We start from the raw sequence: 19,008 nt of genomic DNA, 5'->3' as shown, positions 1-19,008 counted from the left end.
CATCCTTAGTTGACACCTGCCATTTTAGGAACTTTTATAAAGGCTGTATTCTTTGTTTTATTTTGAATAAGGTGGGCACTCCCCCCCTGTATCTGTCCAGTGACAGAACTTGTGTATTAAAAGCCTGCATTCCAATTACTAAACTGGTTGGTTCTCTATAAATTGAGAAGCAAAAGCGGGTGCCCACAGAGAAGGCAGGGAACACTAGAAAATCAGCCCTCCATGTACACATTTCATGGTCTTAAAAATAACAAAACAGTGCGGGTCTCCCTTTCTAGAGCTAGAATGTACATCTCTTTCTTGGACGTTGCTAGCAGCAGAACCAATCTTCAGATCCATTAGAGATCATCTCTTTGAGCGCAATTTCCAGTAATGCTGTTACAAAAGCATCATCATTACTAAAATGAGACCCTAAGCAATCAATTAAGTCTAGCCACTTCTACATAAATATCCCATTGTCTTCATCAAGCTATCACTGCAGTGCTGAGGCAGAACAATGTGATCACTTTGAGAGAGACGGTTTTAAAGTAAAGCTTCTTTCCCTTCTACTTGACTGGCAAATGGTAACATTTAATGCAGTGGTTCTTAACCTTTGTTACTCAGATGCTTTTGAACTGCAACTCCCAGAAACCCCAGTCAGGACAGCTGGTGGTGAAGGCTTCTGGGAGTTGCAGTCCAAAACTCCTGAGTAACCCAAGGTTAAGAACCAGTGATTTAGTGCAGTGGTTCCCAGTCGTGGTCTCCAAATGTTCCCGGACTACAACTCCCAGAAATCCTGGCCAGCACAGCTAGTTGTGAAAGCTTCTGGACATTTTAGCCTAAGAAACATCTCAGGATGTCCAACATAAAATACAACATAGACAGGTGTTTTTCTTATCCACCTGCCACCTGGGAAGGAAGATGGAGACTAAATTGGAAGGAAATGGTGCCAAACTTAAAAACTTGTTCACTTGCTGAATATGAGTTTCTTTAGTGGTTAGAAATAAGGTGCTGGAGGACAATGTTTTGTGGACCACTCTCAGCCCTCTAAGCAGTGGTGGATAGATACTCCAACTTGGGGAGAGGGACAGTAAATCCATTCTGTGTTTTAGTTTGCAGGCACCTACAGGAACTGTCCAATGTTACAAAGATCATCTTCATCTCATCCTTTTAGCCTGCTCCATAGTTTCAGGCATAGCATCTGTACTGGGTTGTTGTACAGCTACTATTGACAGGTCTACTTTATTCAGCACCTTGGATAGCTCATATAAAGGATAGGCCCAAACCCAGGATGTATACACAGCTGGTAGGAGCCAAAGGTCAAACAAGTCTGGGTCACACAGGGTTGCCTATCCTTCTTCTCCCCGCCTATCCATTATATTATGGGGTAGGAACAGAAGCAGGCACTTCATCCTGCACACCACAGGATACCGGTATGCAAATGATATCCCCACCCTCCACCTGTCTCCAGATATCTTTGAAATCTTTTATAATAGGAATGAGGGGACATAAAATGTTCATTCATACATAAATATTAAAGACGGGGTGAGGAAGTGAATTTCAAATCGGACAATGGAAATTGCATTTAAAGAAAACATGAAGCCAGAGTCTCCCCTCAGTCGGCATGCTGCACATATAGGCTCTCAGGGCCACATTTGCAGGAGAAGGCGGTTCTTACAAATCCACCCAGGAAGGATATCTAGCAGCCACACTTTGCAAGATCTCTCCAGGAGCAGAGCAGGGCAGGGCACTTACAAGCAGGGTATGAAGTCAATGCTTCACATACAGTCCATTATTCTATTGCACTGTGCTGAATGCAACACAATAAAATGGCATAATAAAATAAATTATTTCCAAGCTGTGGGATTCACATCAATCTAAGTTGTCGTTTCCAGCAATCGTTCTCATTCACATAATGGATAAGAACATTTGACAACATTTCAGCTTCTCTACATAAAAACAGCTGCTCAAGATGCAATGTAACTTAATCTACCACAATGGCTCTCAAAAATGCAAGTAGCTTTATATATTGAACCAACACTTATGCAAAGTTTGTGAAAGCAGAATGCTATACGGAAATAATACAGTATAAGCCCTCTTGTTCCTGGAACCAGTGACATGCATTCTCAATGGCCCATGTCACATGCCATTGTTTCAAACACTTAAACATTAGAAAGGTATTGAAAGAATTTAACTTCATCTGAAAGCCAAAACTCTTATATATCTGAAACAGTAGCTGTGATATATTATTAACATATATTCTCTGAAATAAGGCTTGTTGCACAGAGCAGAGGGTTCTCAAACTCTGGGCCTTTGAATGTTTTGGATTTTAATTCCCAGAAGCATCAGCCAGTGTGACTAATGGTCAGAGATTCTAGAAGTTGAAATACAAAAATCAGAAGGGCTAAAGGTTGAGAATACCTGCTTTAGACATAAGGGGAAATTCTGATAAGAGAAAACTATGGAGAAAAGGCATTTTGCACACTACAAGTGTATTTTGCACAAGATTTTCCCTTGAGGCCTAGCCTTTGTACAAAATTGCATACAGTGCTATTACATTTCTGTTCCTCTAAGATGTAGCCTGCCTCAAGATTCTAGGCAGAAATAAAAAATAACAGCCCCCACTTCACTGAAACAATCATATAAAAGCTATTGGATTTGGGGCTTTTAACACTAAGGTGTCCACCGTCCAGACTTTCATGCTCACTCAATACTCTAAGCTGTTTAAAGTTCAACCAGGTAATTGTCCCTCATTCCACTCTCTATGCTCCTCTCCAACTGGCCTCCCTAGTATTACATACCTTCTGGAGATCGCTAAGCACATTCAGACCTTTTCAGGCTATTTTTTTTCTGTCCTTTTAATTATAAATTAATCTACTTATAATACTTCCTTGTAATTAAAACCGAGATATTTCTGTATATCTTAAGGAGTCCCCTAAGGGTACAAAAGCAACTCTCTTCTCTTTGGGTGGCCTTTTTTGCTTCTCAATTGACAGAGAACCAACCAATTTAATATTTGGAACACACCGCAAAATATGCTGTGCATTCTCAACTCTTAACAGCCTGGGACAAGAGCCTTGGGTGTGACCACACAGTGAGGTAAATGTGCATTCATTCACTGTGATGCTGCATCAGGGAATTTTCTTACAAAAGGTGGTCACACTTAAATCAAATGGCTTACAGTTCTATGAGATGTTTATGACATACCTTTTCATTGTCTTCTTCAATGTGCAGCCCTCTTGAGTCTTCCCTTTGGTTTTACCCATCCTTTGTCTTACTAAAGAAAATCCATTATGAAAAAAATGCTACATAATGGACTTTAATTTGAAACTGCAGTAAGTCTCAGTCTAGAAGTACCAGCCCAGATAGGAAATTGGACCAGATAGTTGACTGATGCAATTGGTTGGACTGATGTCTAACCAAGTAACTAGGGTTCTTTCTTTCTTTCTTTCTTTCTTTCTTTCTTTCTTTCTTTCTTTCTTTCTTTCTTTCTTTCTTTCTTTCTTTCTTTCTTTCTTTCTTTTTCTTTTCTTTTCTTTCTCTCTCTCCCTCATTCCTCTTCTTCCTCCTCCTCCTTAATATACACAAACCATTCCCATCAGTATGTCATGTGTTTGTTACTCTCTGTTTTTGTACTCGTAACATGTAAACAAGTAATGGCCAAACTCCAGAGGGCCAGAAGCTGCACATATCTGTCCCTACATTTTGCAGCTTCTGTAACCAATTCCCCCAATTTTTTTCTTACAAAAATATTTTTGTCCTGAAAAAGCCTGTTTGCACCTCTGGTGGCCAAATGCAATGTGATGCGATACAAAGGGATGTGAACAATCCAGGAATGCTAGGAACCCCTTCCAAACAAGACAAAATTCCTCCCCATCCTCCTAGATAACAAAAAACAAACTTTTGAGCCATTTGTTTTCCAACACACACCAATAGAAAGGGTTGTGTGGGGAACCATTTAACAGTGGAAGTCAACTTAAACTGAGGTAGACCATTAATTCATTTAGCTTAGTAGTGCCTACTGTATGCCTTCTGGTTCTTGTGCTGGCATCTCCAAGCAAGGCTGAGGTGACAGAAGAGGAAATCCTGGAGAGGCACTGCTATTCAGTGTAAACCAGGGTGGGGAAGTTGTCAGAGGATGCTGGACTGAATGGTGATTATCCTTCACAATTGACTAGGCTGGCCAGGGCTCATGGAAGTTGAAGTCAAAGAGATACAAAGCAAAGCAAAGCAAAGTGTGCTGCTTATATACCGCCCCATAGCGCTTCAAGCACTCTCTGGGTGGTTTACAATTTAATTATGCAGGCTACACATTGCCCCCCCCAGTGTGCTGGGTACTCATTTTACTGACCTCGGAAGGATAGAAGGCTGAGTCAACCTTGAGCCGGCTACCTGGGATTTGAACCCCAGGTCGTGAGCACAGTTTTAGCTGCAGTACAGCGGTTTAACCACTGTGCCACAAGGCAACTAGATATCCGTCCTTGGTCTGCATTGATCCACCAGGGCTTCATATAGTCCTCAGCCCATCACTATGGCGGCAGGGATTGAAACTGGAACACATGCAAATACTGGCCTTTTTCACTGAGCTATAGCCTTTCTCCACATATGTTACTTCAGACAGAAGGAGACAGCTTCTCAGAGACAAATTATTCAGCCCCCTCCAGAGACCTAGATTTCAGAGAAGAAGCAAGGACTGCATTTCAGATACTTTACCCAGAAGGCAGATTATTTGGAACAGTCCATTCTTCCCACTGGCAATTTCAACATGGTGAGATCACGCTCCTTAAACAAGGAGGTGCCTTGCCCTCTGCCGCACCCCAATCTGGCCCTCTGGTTGGGAGAGTGGGTGGTCCAAGCCTTTCCTATGTGTATCTTTATCAGGTTTTCATGCATCTGAAAAAAGGATGGGTATACAAAAGAAAACCCAGCCCCTCCCTGCTTTCCTTTCACCTTCTTGCCCTTTCATCCATCATCAGAGGCTGTTGCTGCAAGCAGCGAAATGGACAATAAGACACATGATGCAGAGCAGCTCATGAGGCGAATGGGAATTCCAAAGAGGAACAAAAGGCAGTACATTTCTGTTCTGCCCCTGGCTGCAGCACTCTGAACCGAGCTCAAGCATTTTGGAATACTCAGATCCAAAATCACCCAAAGCTTCAGAAACATGTAGTTGAGGACTCTGTATTCTTTCAGAATTTATACTCACGAGTAAGACATAATGCGTGACCTGATCCATTGAACAACTTGATGAAATGCAAGAGTAACCTCCCCACTTAACCCACAAGCCATCCCTCGCAAGGCATGTTAGACTTGTTACAAGGCATTATACTGTCATGAATGACATTATCTTCATGGATTTTAATATTATGTGATGTGGGAATATGCTGGGCAAATGCGATATGACATGATGGAATCTGGCTTATTCTATCTAAATTCAATCCAGAAAAGCCTTCGGGGACCCTATATATGTCATGCATCAGAGCCACATGGAAAGAGATAATTCCATCTCTCACTGAAAGAGTCATCATAATGCCCCCTTAAGCAATGTTTGACTTAGATAGGCAAATCACCAAACAGTCTTAGCAAACAAACAAACAAACAAACAAAGGTAGGCATGTAGTCCAGAAATTATTCTTATCCATCTGGCAACAAATATTTTTCTTAAGTGTATAACTACATCATGGAGCAAATAGAAATCTCTGTAGGTGAAAATGGGCCTGAAAGCATGTGCCATGCATTAAAAATTAAATAAGCATACAGAGAAAGGAGGCAACTGAACTACACAAGGCTTAGTCTGCCCTACATTTCCTGGAAGCATCTTCATAATACATAAAACAATAAAACTGCAGTGATACTTGGACAAAGAGCTAGCTTTGCAAACTACATTATGCCAGGAGAAAGGCAATTTTAAGGCACAGAATTTCTATGTGAACATCATTAACTACAAAAATCCATTAAACCAGCACATTTCCATACCAGTCTAGAGGGTTTGGATGGGTGTATGGGAGGATCACTATTGCACTTATTATACAAACTACACACCTTCTTCCAGCCAGGGCAGCCTTCAATTAAGAAGCAGTAGCCTTTCCCAGGAAATGCATTGCCTTTGTCCCAAGATGTTTTTTAGGGACCTATGAAAGGACTGGACAGCTTTAGGTAATTTAAAAATGGATGAAGACTCATAGTGATCAATAAATGGAATGGCAATCATTGTTTTCCTTCATTTCCAGCCATTATACTTTGTACCTCCAACCAGTTCTTTTCTAATGGGCATCACCCCTAATAAGCTTCAGTTTAGTAGTTCTGTTCATGTCCTTATGTGTTCTTGCTTTTTCCATTTATCGTGCTTACAAGGCTGCACACCTGCTGACTAACCCTGCTTAGTGCAACAGCCACACACACACGGAGTCCAAATGTGCTCCCCCAGCTCTGTCACATTAAAAAACTGAAAAAGAAATTGGCTCAGGAAGTGTACATCATCTTGTGCCCTCTTAGGGGGGAGTGAGGGCACTGGATCCCAGAAACCCTGAGGTGTCTATACCCCTAATTTAAAGGGTACAATGGGTTTTCCCCCCACTTAAAACAATTTTTTTAAGTATTTGCACATCAATGCTTTTCCATACTCCCATCCGTTCCAACCTTTTGTAAGAAAAAACTGGGGATGGGGATGGGGGGAAAGAGATTTGGAGGAGCAAATATAGGTCTCCAAGGCCCAAGGTGAACATGTGCACGCCCCAGATCCTTGGAGGATGCTTCCCCACCCCCGCCCCGACACAGGGTGTAATAAAGATATTTCCTGATTGCGGATTTTGGAATGTTTTTAGGGACCAGCACAGATCCCTTTGCCGTGTAACGTTTTGCTCAACAGTTGCTGTCAGAATATTGCTCCGGCTTCAAAGCCACCAGCTGCTGGCCAGGTGTTCTTTTAGCATTTGTACTTCAATGCCTTTCCATACCCCAACCCCCCCCCCCCCGGTTCCCTTAAAACCTTCAATGCTTCCTTCAAACGGGCATGTTCTGAGTCAGCACATATTAATTTCAAGAAGCCAACGCCGCAGCTGTGAGGAGGCACTTTGAGCCTCCCCTGGGTTGTGTGGGTCACTTTTAATCAGATCCTTATTTTCCTGCCCACAACTGAAGCATGCAATTTATTTAAGCCTTAATCCAATTTGTATAATCTGAGCAAGTATTTAACATTGTATCAACATAACGACAGAAACCAGAATGACAATCTAGAATGGTTGGTCATATGTGAAACTGCTGGTATATTAGGCATAAACGAGTTAGGGGGTACATTTTTCTGCCATTGGGGGTACATTTTTCTGCCTGGGGATCATGTACAACAAAGAAACAAATGCATTCATAGGGCTCTTTTCTCCAACCAATCGTAAATTGGATTGATATGACTTCATATCCATGATGATACTTCCTTGGGTGGCCTTTGTTTCTGAGAACTACATACCAAATCAATATTTTTTTTCAAAGAGATTTCTCATGATGAAAGCAAACAAATAAACATATTGTTAGATCTTTTAAAATAAGCTTATGTTAAAAAGTCAAATTATCGCATTGTGACCAACACAGAGAAGAGCACACGTGTTTCTTAAAACATGGACCTACAGCTACAAATGTAAATTACCAGAACACATGAAGAGAAACACACAACTTTACAGGAACAAAACCTCAAGTGTTATCTCATTGTTTAAAAGATCAGCAAGAGAGTCATGTTGCTGGGAAAATGCTTATTTAATATTTAACACAGTTTATTCAAGTCCAGTCCAAGCTCAGCCTCAGTCAGTGGCAGCTGCAGGTTGATCGGGATTGTATCACGTTGTCCACATCTGCTCCACACCCCTCAAAATGCTTTGTCACTTAAGCGTATGATCTTTCGTCAAGGCACTTTGGACTGCTAGGAAGAAGAAGCTAAAAATCAATCCCACCCTTTTCTCATCTCTCGATGTGCTGGCAGAGACAGAGGCCCCATGAACAAACTCAGCTTACCTTAGCACATCAGAGTGGAATCAACCCAAACAAAGATCGTTCTAGGCCTCTCACAACAAACCGTCTCCAGAATCTTAAATAGTCAGGCCCAGGAACCTTGACACCTATCTAGTTTTCTCCAGTCATCTTCCTAATCTTGGCAAGCTACATTCCCAAAAGGTCCATCACAAAATACATATCCTCATTTTGATTCACACATCCCCCCTTCTTGTGGGGTTGTGGAAAGAGGTTCCATTGTTTCCTGGTTAGGGAGCCGTCCCAAGGAATTCCTGTACACACCCTGTGTTTTAGGCTCTTCACGACAGGCAAGGATCACCACCATGACACGTGTGGAAGCAGCCGGCTGATCCTCCGACCCTCCCAAGTCACGAGTGTACTCCTTTTAGTTCATGATCGCAAGAGGAGAGAGGCCGTGCTTTCCTCTTTGTACATAAGGTACAGTGAACAGCAATTAAGAAAAATTAAGACCCTTCCCTAATTCCCACCCACCCCCACCTGCGGGACGGCACTACACAGCGCCCCCTAGCGAGTCTCAGTTGGAAACATATTTGCCAATAACAAAGCGGTAATTTCCTTACTCTTTTTTCTAATGCTCGGTTTTGGCCCCGTGCCTTGCCTACCCTATATAGCCGGTCCCATTCTCGAGATGGAAATCCGCAAAAAACCACCCTCTTCTGTAGCACCCTTCAAATGCATCCCTCCTGACTTCACCTGCCCATCTGGTGCCGCTTATGCAGGAATAACAGCTATTGCAACCCAGAGCCTATTCGGTTTGCAGTATTTAAAAAAAAAAAAGGGGGGGGAGAAATGCCAATTTAAAAAGAATCCGTTGCTTTTTGCGGCCGAGTGTAAATAAAAACCAGGCAGCGGTGGCTGCAGGCAGCCTGTACGGGGCTAAATTTAGACGGCTGTTAATCTCGACCAGTTATTCTTAGCGGCCGCCTTCGGTGGAAGCTGCGCGTTGCCGATACGGATAGATCGCAATAGGCAAGAAAGCTGCTTTCTTGCAGGGGGAAAACCGGGTGTTCAGAGAAGCACAGCGAGAGACACCCCACCCTGCCCGTGCTGTTGTACTTACACCACTAGCCTGGAGATGATCCAGGAGACCATGGCGCTTGGAGGCTCCTGTGACAATAAGGAGGGGATCGGTTTTTACCCCCGGCGCGAATCCGCCCGCCTGCCGTCGCTAGAATGAGCCGGGCAGGCGCCTCAGCCATTCGGCATGCCAGCCAGCCAGCCAGCCAGCCTCCGCGCGCAGCCTCACTGGGGAGCGGCCGGAAGCAGCCGCCCAGGCTCGCCGAGCAAAGGGGGCGCGGGCGAATGAATGGAGGCGCCCCGGGGCAGGGCACGCGCCGCCGCTTGACACCTGTCACCAGCGCATCGCCGCCGCCGCCCCCCCCTCCGGTAACCGAGAAGCCCCCTCACAGGCGACCTGGCCGTCGGAATTGAGGGGGGGACACATGTGATGGATCAGAGGCTGTCCTGAACAGCTCTTCCTAGGGGAGGAAAAAAAACACCACCCCACCCTGGCGCTTGTCAACTACTACTAAGGCCAGAATTAATAAGGCGTTGAGAAAGGCCTGGTTTTTTTAATTAAAATACATGTTGGGATTAATGGATCCACGTTGGTTTTCTTCCAGTTCCAACTGTATTCCTGGATTCCTTTCAAAAAAAGGGATATTCAGGTATGGGTTGTTTTTTTTAACCAATCGCAAAATGTGTAAGGTGACTGAAAGCCATAAGGACAATTAAATATCATAACGCTGAACGTAACCTTGATGTTGTTGTGTTTTTTTTCTATTGATGCTTTATTTCCATCCCGCTCTCTCCAACCACCCACTTGACTTCCCATACGCCTGTATTAAGTCCTGTTTTCATGGCAACTGTTTTACACCCAGCCCCTCTACCCTCAGGTGCACTCCACTTCCTTTGTCAGGTGGATCTGACCAGCTTAGAGGGGATGACCGACCTGCAATTTGGGAGAGGCACCCTGTCTCTCACCATCCTGATTCACAAGTTGCCATGCCTAAAATGATATGAACTGGTCATGTGTACCCGAGGCATCTTTTAGACAAGAATTAAGTGCACAGGATCTGTCTTGTGAGAAGCCATACTCTGTGGCAGGGGTGGGCAATGCATTGCCTTCCACCAACTGGATCCCAGCCCTCTTCAGGCCACACTGCCAATGGCGAGGGATTCTGGGAGGCTGACACATCCTATAGAAAAGTAGTTCTGGAGCTAAAAGTCAAAATAAGGTCTGGCCATGAGAATAAATTATTTACCAACAACAGCAGATGTTGTTCACTTTCAATAATTGTTACCCTATTTCCACCTTGGTACCTCTGAACTATAAAAGGAATATGTTACTACCCTACTGTTGTTATTGTTGTTGTGCTGCCAAGTTGCCTCCAACTTATGGTGGTCCTATGAATGAGTGATCTCCAAAATGTCATTTTCTTAGCTGCCCTGCACAATTCTTGTAAACTCAAGCCTTTGGCTTCCTTTAGCCAAAGGAGACAGTCCATCTCATATTTGGTCTTCTTTTGCCTTCAACTGTTCCCAGCACTATTGTCTTTTCCAGAGAACTTTGCTTTCTTATGATGTGCCCAAGGTAAGACAGCCTCAGTTTCATCATTTTTGCCTTCAGAGATAGTTCAGGCTTGATTTGATCTAGGACTCACTTGTTAATCCTTCTGGCAGTCCAGGGAATCCACAAAGCTGTCCTTCAGCACCATATTTCTAGTGAATCCATTTCCCCCCCTCTCAGCTTTCTTAATTATCCTGCTTTTATATCCATACATGGTAATCTACTCTACTAGTAGATGGGTTACTGAGCCTTGCACCAGTAAGGTAAGACATACATGATCTCAAAAATGCTTGGTCTGTTTGAAGAATACAAGGAATGTTAACTTCCCTTTTTAAATAAAGACTTATGGGAAAAATCTGTAATTGGGCAAGCAGATAATCTTCCCACATGTCTGCCAGAGAGAGCATTTTCTCTTCATAACTTTCTTCAGAGATGCCTGGGCTTCTTGGTTGGGTCAGTCATGGGTGTTGACAGGATAATTGCCACTGAGATAATTCCTACAGGTGCTACATTTCATGCCAGGCCGTGGTTGTAAATTTTTTTGTGATTTTATTAAAATGGGATACCACAGTATATTAGGTGCTATCCTTGGTTATATTTCTGCGTCTTTTCATCCCTGAGTAGTTATTATAAATCATATTTGCTTAAAACACTTCAAAATCCTTTTCAAGCTGTGGATTACATTATCACTTTGTTTCACTTTTGAGGAGTGAGTGAGTGTGCTGACCAACAATTAGGTTGTGGGTGTCCTCTTTCCCTCCTGGAAAATACCACATTTAGTCATTCAGCAGTGAGACTCTACACTGGAAGAAAATAATTTTATACCAAATGGTATCATGGGCAACAAGGTACAGTGGGGTCTTGACTTTAAGAACGCCTTGAGTTAAGAACATTTTGACTTAAGAACCACTCTCATAGGAAAATATTGACTTGACTTACATACTTAGATTTGAGTTAAGAACTAAAAAAAACCACGTGGGAGGCAGGGAAAGTGCAAAATTTGAACTTTCAGTTAACTGTTGGCCAGTGAAAAGGGTGCCTGTCTGCTTCCTAACGCCTCCCAGCGTTTAGAGAGTGGATTGGGAGTCTTCAGACTGCCTGGTACTGCCTGGACTGTATTTTCCCTGCCTTCCCTGAACCTTTCTTGACCTAAGAAAAAAAGAAACAAAATATCCCCCTCTAGTGGTCGTAGGCAGAATAGCAGCTTCCCATTAGTTTCTATGGACGGAAAAGAGCAGATACGGATCAAATGGTTTTCAATGCATTCCTATGGGAAATGCAGATTTGACTTGAGAACATTTTGACTTGAGAACCGCCTTCCAATACGGATTAAGTTCTCAAGTCAAGACCCCACTGTATGTCCTCCGGGACACCCAGGAGAGCCACTCTGAGATCCTAGGAGGTTTGAATTCAGCACTTGACTTAAGATTCCCACCTCTGTATTAGCTATTTGTACAGGGATACAAAGGTGAATGAGGATCAGCACAGTCGCTGTCTAGACAGGAGACAAAATTGAGTTACAATGATCCTGTCAGTTTCAGATGAAAATGTCTGCAGGAGTTTTATCAAGGGAGGGGAAAGCAGCATAGTGATGTGTGAGCAATAATGTGTACACAGTGTACACTACAGTAGCACACAGATCTGTGTATATACATGGGCTTTAAGCCTTAGTGTCACATTCAGTGACACTTAAAAGCCTACAAACAGTGGGAGGAGACCCTCGGGATTTGATAGCATTAATGTAGAACCAGGAGGCATTGTGAACCCATGTTCTAGATACCCATGTTCTAGAATTATTTCTTTCATTCTGAAAACATGGCAGTGATGCTGGGGTCTGTATGAAATAGATTTGGCAGGTGGAGGGAGAGGGAAATGGTTGAGGATTCAGGAGGAACTGATTTTAATTTATTCTTCACTGAGTTGTCCAAAACTTTTTAAATATATCAGTTAATACAAAGTAATTTTTGTATCTCTTTACTTGCCAACTTACAAAATGTTCTTCTGGAATGGTCTGTTACATGTGTGAAAAGCAATGATAATAGGCCTAGCAGGATGCATGTATATTTGAGTACAGTAAAATAGATAGATAGGTAGATTGAATGATCGATTATTCAGAAAGTGTCCCTTTTCTTCCCAACATTCATTAGTGGAGGATGCTAGGAATTTATCACTGCTCATTTTTCTGGAGTTCTCTGGGCCCTTTTTCATTGGATTGAAGCCTTTTAGTCCCGTATTTAATACAAAGGAGCAAATGTTCCCAGAGCCTCCACTACGGTAGAGCATCTCAACAGAAGAATGGCAACTTGGTAGTCTACAATTTTGAACAGACTGAGTATGATGAGATTGGGATTTAACCACCCTAAAAACACACAGAGGACCCAGGGAGATGACATGGGGTGTATGATCATCTTTTGAGTTGAAAAGAGGCAACCAGATTTTGGCCTGGATCTGCCACGTTATATAAATAATTTTCTTTACAAAATTACATTTGTGATAGGGTCGTTCTTTATTTAAAGGAGCTACTGTTTGTTTCTAGCTTAGGGGAACATTTATTTACCGATATATATTGGAAGATAGATAATATGTATAACTATGATCACAGCAGTGCACGTAAACATTTCAAAAAGTGGGATCTTCCAGATGATTTGATTTCCCAGCACTTCCGCCCAGCTCTGTGCTAGCTGGAGTTACTGAAACATTAGGCAGGTCCCAGGTTGTGAAATTTTGGCAGAATAATAAAAGTAGGAACAGTTGGCTTCTTAAATGTTTGGTGCTATCTGGCTCAAAAAGTGGAGTGGGGGTGGGGAAATAGACTCCTCTTCAGCTGTTAATTGCCCCCTTATGTCAATCGGCTGAGTTTAAAGATCTGCAGAAAAATTCTCCCAGCGGTAGATACATCATTCCATTTACAATCAACCAACGGCAAGGGACGATGACAGTAAGTGGTGGTCCTGTTGGTGTGCTAGAAAAATAAAATAAAAATTAACAAATGGTAAAAGAGTCCTGTGGCACCTTAAAGGCCAGCACATTTGTAATGTAATACATAGGGCTGTATGTATTAGAGCCTGCTTTATCATATGCATAAGGTGTAATTCAGAATGTCAGGTGTGTATGAATGTATGTATGCATATATATGTATGTGCATACACACACGTGTGTGCACACACATACATAGCTACAGGTCAAATGGAACTGTTAATATTGAAGTTAGAGAGAAATTAAATGTAAATAATAGTGAGAGTGACAATTATATCATTATCACTTGTTCTTAAAACAGTTGCTGATATATAGAAATAAGCAAGCACACAGCAGCTTACATTATGAAACATTAAAGTCAACATCACAAATATATTCCTAAAAGTCACTTTAAATATTAAAAGCATCAGATAAAGTTTCTGTTAAAAGCCAGGGAAAATAAATTAGTTTTAAAACCTTTTTAAAAGCAGGCACAGATGGGGACAGCTGTATCCTCAGTAAGTATTTCAACTGCTGCACTCTTCTGACAATTGCTGAAGGATAATGCCTAATTCACAGCCTCTTGAGATACTTACTGTGTTCCTTTTACTGGCCTCAGGGAACAGGAATTGGCAGGGAAGCCCAAGGGTAACATGGCCAGGCTTACATGTTGCTGCCCTCTTTCCAGCTGAGCTGAGGGACAGGACTCTTGATAAACAGAGCAGCGGCTGGGTATAGCTCACAGCTCAGTAGCTGGACACTGCTGAACAAAAGGACACAGCATTTATGTTAAAAACATTATTATCGGTTTCATTTAAAATAGACAACCTCATCTCATTAAGCACTTTTCCAAAACATCTGATGGCTAAAAGCAGTGGAGGGTTTGTTGTTGTTGTTGTTGTTGTTGTTGTTGTTGTTGTTGTTGTTGTTGTTGTTGTTGTTGTTGTTGTTGTTGTTGTTGCCCTAATATATTAAGGCTACAGTCTTAGGAGCAGCCCCCCCCGGGGGGAGTAGCTGTGTGCCTTGGGATTCCCCCCACCTTGGGGCCACATAGCCAAAAATGTGAAAAAATGCAGCCCCTCCAAAGTACTGAAACCAAAACTGGCCGTATGTTTCATTTCTGGTTTTTGAAGCCGGGGTAGGGGAGTCTGAGGGGGCTTTAAAATAGCCTTGGGGGTGTATGCAGCCTCAGGCTTATACTGTACTTCCCCCCCCCCCACTCCTGCTCTGTATGAGCTTAACTGATAATAAGACCCATGGATACAGTGGGACTTATTTCTGAGCAGAGATGTATGGAACTGTATTGCTAAACACTGGAATGATTTCTTAGGCAGATTAATTAAATTAATTTAGTTCCTACAAATACACACCTTCTCTCTGCCTGAGTCCATGACTACTACCTTTAATCGTTTTTTAAATTTTTATACCGTGTTTCTCTGAAAATAAGACAGGGTCTTATATTAATTTTTGCTCCAAAAACGCATTAGGGCTTATTTTCAGGGAATGTTTTATTTTACAGTCATGTCATCTTCTTCTGGTGGCTGCACAATAGTGGAGGGCGGGGTTTCATTTAACTGGGGCTTATTTTGGGGGTAGGGCTTATATTACAAGCATCCTGCAAAATCATACTAGGGCTTATTTTCAGGTTAGGTCTTATTTTGGGGGGAAACAGGGTACTTGTAAAAGCTACACATTATCACTTTGGCACACACTAATCCTGCTGGTGCATGCACATAATAATGTATGCCATGGCCTGATTTTGAGCAAATGTAATTAGAAGCGTTGCCAAGATCCCTCCGAAGGCTGGAGGTCTGTGAATATGTCTGTCAGAGTGAGTAGGCACATTGTCTTTCACTCACTGTAGCAGGGGTTGGGGGAAGGCTCAAGAAAGTATTACTGATAAAAACACGGGAGTGAAGTTGAGTGTTTCGTTAGATAATGATGATGACTAATGTAACCATGGATGACTTGCATCCTTGCCAGAGAGAAGTGACTGCAAAAACCGAAATGGTGCTTGGTGATTCAGTTAAATGACATGTTTTGTTTGGTTAAATTCTCATTGAATATGGGTTGAACAATCTTACATGGAACATAAACATTGCTACAGGGTACAATGTTATATACGAAATGTGTTTGTCTAATTGGTGTGAAAAGTCAGTAATATTGAGTGGAAAATGTATGTGATATTTCTGCTATCAATGTTAGGGGTGAGCTTGGGCCCAAAGGAAGGGGCTGGCTCTACATCTCATAGATTCTCCCATGGTTCCCTCTGCCGAGGATATATGGTGGGCATTGGATGGATCCCTTCTCCAGGGTATTACCCCAACACGGTGTCTTTTCTTGGAGCCGGAGGCAGGGTGGACGAAGAAAGGCGTGGAGGAGAAGGAAGGCAGGAAAATGTCCACTAGGGAGATTTCTTGTCAAAAAGATATAAAAGATGTGGTTGCTTCAGGCCTGCTGAAGAAAAGTTTGGGCTTCAGTGCAGAAGAATAAAGCAGGAGGGAGAAGCAGGCTGGTGCTCCAGAGTGTAGTGGTGCAGAGTCTGATACCACTCCTTATGCAGTCTACATTGCCTCAGAAATAAGTCCACCCTTGGGGCTGTACAATTCACTCCTAACAACAGATTCCAGGGAGGTATCGGTAGGGCTCAAGGTCAGACAGGGAGTAATGCCTTAAAGAAAGAAAAAGGACCCTGTTGGTGGTGAATCAACTCCGACCCAACTGGCATCATGAGAGACAATGTAAAAGACTGTGATTGGTAGGAAACTAGCCTTGCTTGATGGTTGGACTGCTTGGGCACAGAGTATGATGAAGGTAACCTCACTCTTGTCTACCTGTAAGTTAACTAAAGGTAATTTCCTCATGGAGAATACACCGACTTGATTCAGATGGTGGAGATAAGGTGTGTGTTGTTTTGAATAAATGTTCTTTGGTTAAGTTGACAGCTGTTTCCAAGTCTCCTTCAGTATGATGGATGATATTGGGCTATCTTTTGTGCTCCCTGTTTCTTCCTGTGAAATATATCTATTCACAACATGTATTAAACAGGGCAGCTAAATATAAGGCAATAGTTTTCAGCTGCTTCCATGCCATCAGTGATAATATCCAAATTTAAGTGCAACTTGACATCATCTCTGCCTCTTCACTGGCCTTGTATGATGTGTGCTTTTAGTTTTACTTGAGTTATAGATACATGATGGGACACACCTTCATTGCATGCATTAATGGGACGTGGTGGCACTGTGGGCCGAACCGCAGAAGCCTCTGCTGCAGGATCAGAAGACCAGCAGTCGTAAGATCAAATCCACGCGATGGAGTGAGCTCCCGTCGCTTTGTCCCAGCTCCTCGCCAACCTAGCAGTTTGAAAGCATGCAAATGCGAGTAGATAAATAGGTACCACCTCGGTGGAAAGGTAAAATGGCGTTCCCTAGTCACGCTGGCCACGTGGCAACGGAAACTGTCTTCAGACAAGCGCTGGCTCTACAGCTTGAAAATGGGATGATCACTGCCCCGTAGACTCGGGACACAACTGGACTAAAAATGTCAAGAGGGGGAACATTTAATATTTTTATGAAATACTTGTATTTGGGGAGATTTTACTGTCCTGTCCCTCACATGTTGAAAGTATGGTTCACAGGATCATAGAGCTGGTGCATCTGTCTGCTATGTCCCAATAGCTTTGCATTTGGCAGTCATGTGAAAGGCCTTTAAATGTGTGACAATTTACACATTATGATACATGTGCATTGCACACTGTACTTAAAGAGGACTCTTGAGCTAGTCAGGATTGGATCTAGTAATATAGTAGTACACTGTGGTATGTTAGATGATAATCACAGCAGCTTTCAGTATCAGGAATTGTAAAACCAGTGGGTCTTAAAAGCCTATTCAAAGCAAAGTCCCCACTGCCCACACTATTCATAGTAACAGGGTTAGCACACAACAATATATGGTTATTGTAAAATTAATCTGCCTCCCATGGCTTCAAGACTTATGTGAGGGCTGCATCTAAAACTAGAAAGAACAGGGAAGGGTGTGTGCATAGATGATTTAATTGTTGCTAGGCAAAAGATTCTGGTCCAAGGCCTGACTCTCCTACAGCTTTCCCACATGGCCACTGAATATGCAGTGGGACATTGTGAGGAGGGAGCTGGCCTGCACATTCATACAGAAGGTGGATCTAATCACCATGACCCTGCAATCCTGTTGTACTATCAGTGGATATATGATGGATATATGAGAATTCCCAGTAGTGAGACACATGGCAATGCACATAATAATTGGGTCAAATCTATATGTAGCTTCTTTCATTTCCAATTTTAGGAGGTGACAGGAGTTCAGGGTGTTGGTGAATGTCCTGGTATCACTGAACTGCTGGTTGCTTTGCCCTCCGGATTGTAGAGTACAAGGGCCCTTTTGTACAGTATATGGAAAGCTCTCACCTTGAAATTGTCTCCCAGTGTTCACTACTTCACATCACTTAAGTCTGTCATTTTTCTTTGAGGCAAACTATTTTTATAGGATATTCACAATTTCCTCAGTAAATTTTCCAGATTTCTCAAAGCTTTTAGAAAACTGTTGTTTTTAAATGCACAGGCTTTCCACTGTGTCACTTTGCATTCACCAGCAAATGTTCCTGTGCCGCCCCGAGTAGACTCTGTCTAGAGGGGCGGGGTAGAAATTGAATAATAAATAAAATAAAAATAAAACTGTAAACATCACCTCCAACTGTAAATACTTGCCTCCTCAGAGGCTTTGAGTAGTCCAAGGCTGTGGGAAATAGTGTTGAAGTTCACATAGCAGTTGTGGGTCCTGAAGCTGCTAAAACAATCTTCCTCATGAAAGGCATCAATGCCCAATGAGTAAATGTGTATCATTTCAGCTCCTTGATCATTCAGGTAGACTGTGTTTGTTGCACTAGAAAAATGTAATATGTGGTGATTTCTCCAGTTGCACGTGTTTGTTAAGATTGTCTTGGTCTACACTGGGGATGAAAATAATGTCAAGAAATTGTGAAAGACTGGTGGTTTCCTAAGTCTGAAGCTCATTTGGGTCTGAGTTGTCTTGGAAGAAAGGAGATGATGAAAGGTCACCTATAGGACAGCTGCGGAGATTAAATCATCAATCCTATTTAAACTCAGGGTTGAAATGTGGTCTTCTGGATACTGCTTGTCAGGAAGCAACAGTGAGAGTGTTACTACCTTCATGTGTTGATTGTGGTCTTCCCAGATGTATCTGGTTGTCCAATATGGGCCTCTTCCACCATGTTTGATCCAGCAGGGTTTCTATATTCTTGAATGAAACGTTCAGATATCAGTGGAATTGCCAGGCCTCAGCACATCAGGTTCTTGGATAGTGCAACAAACTGCAACAGAGCACTGACAGAGTTCCTACTCCTGTCCTCTGAAGATGTTGGCCACAGAGACTGGAGAAACGTCAGGAAGAACAACCTTCAGAACACGGCCAAAGAGCCCGAAAAACCCAAA

At 42.6% G+C, this 19,008-nt stretch overlaps 1 protein-coding gene and 1 long non-coding RNA gene across 4 annotated transcripts in view; both read right to left on the bottom strand.

The window, feature by feature from the left end:
- REEP1 (receptor accessory protein 1) overlaps positions 1-9,302 on the bottom strand; it is a 65,114-nt gene extending 55,812 nt beyond the window's left edge. For all 3 annotated transcript variants that reach the window (XM_073004034.2, XM_020796064.3, XM_078377722.1), the window contains exon 1: positions 9,059-9,302. In XM_073004034.2, coding sequence (XP_072860135.2) covers positions 9,059-9,090 — 32 coding nt within the window. In that variant the 5' untranslated portion in view covers positions 9,091-9,302. The remainder of the gene's footprint in view (positions 1-9,058) is intronic.
- A 3,654-nt stretch (positions 9,303-12,956) lies between these two features.
- LOC144583599 (uncharacterized) lies at positions 12,957-14,651 on the bottom strand. Its single transcript, XR_013537488.1, has 2 exons — positions 14,119-14,651; positions 12,957-13,529 (listed from the first exon to the last, which is right to left on the bottom strand). It is a non-coding gene; the product is annotated as an uncharacterized LOC144583599 (long non-coding RNA).
- Between the last annotated feature and the right edge of the window lie 4,357 nt (positions 14,652-19,008).

This window comes from Pogona vitticeps, chromosome 6 (assembly GCF_051106095.1).
Source record: "Pogona vitticeps strain Pit_001003342236 chromosome 6, PviZW2.1, whole genome shotgun sequence".
Classification (NCBI taxonomy): Eukaryota; Metazoa; Chordata; class Lepidosauria; order Squamata; family Agamidae; genus Pogona; species Pogona vitticeps.
This window is presented reverse-complemented; position numbering and strand designations above follow the sequence as displayed.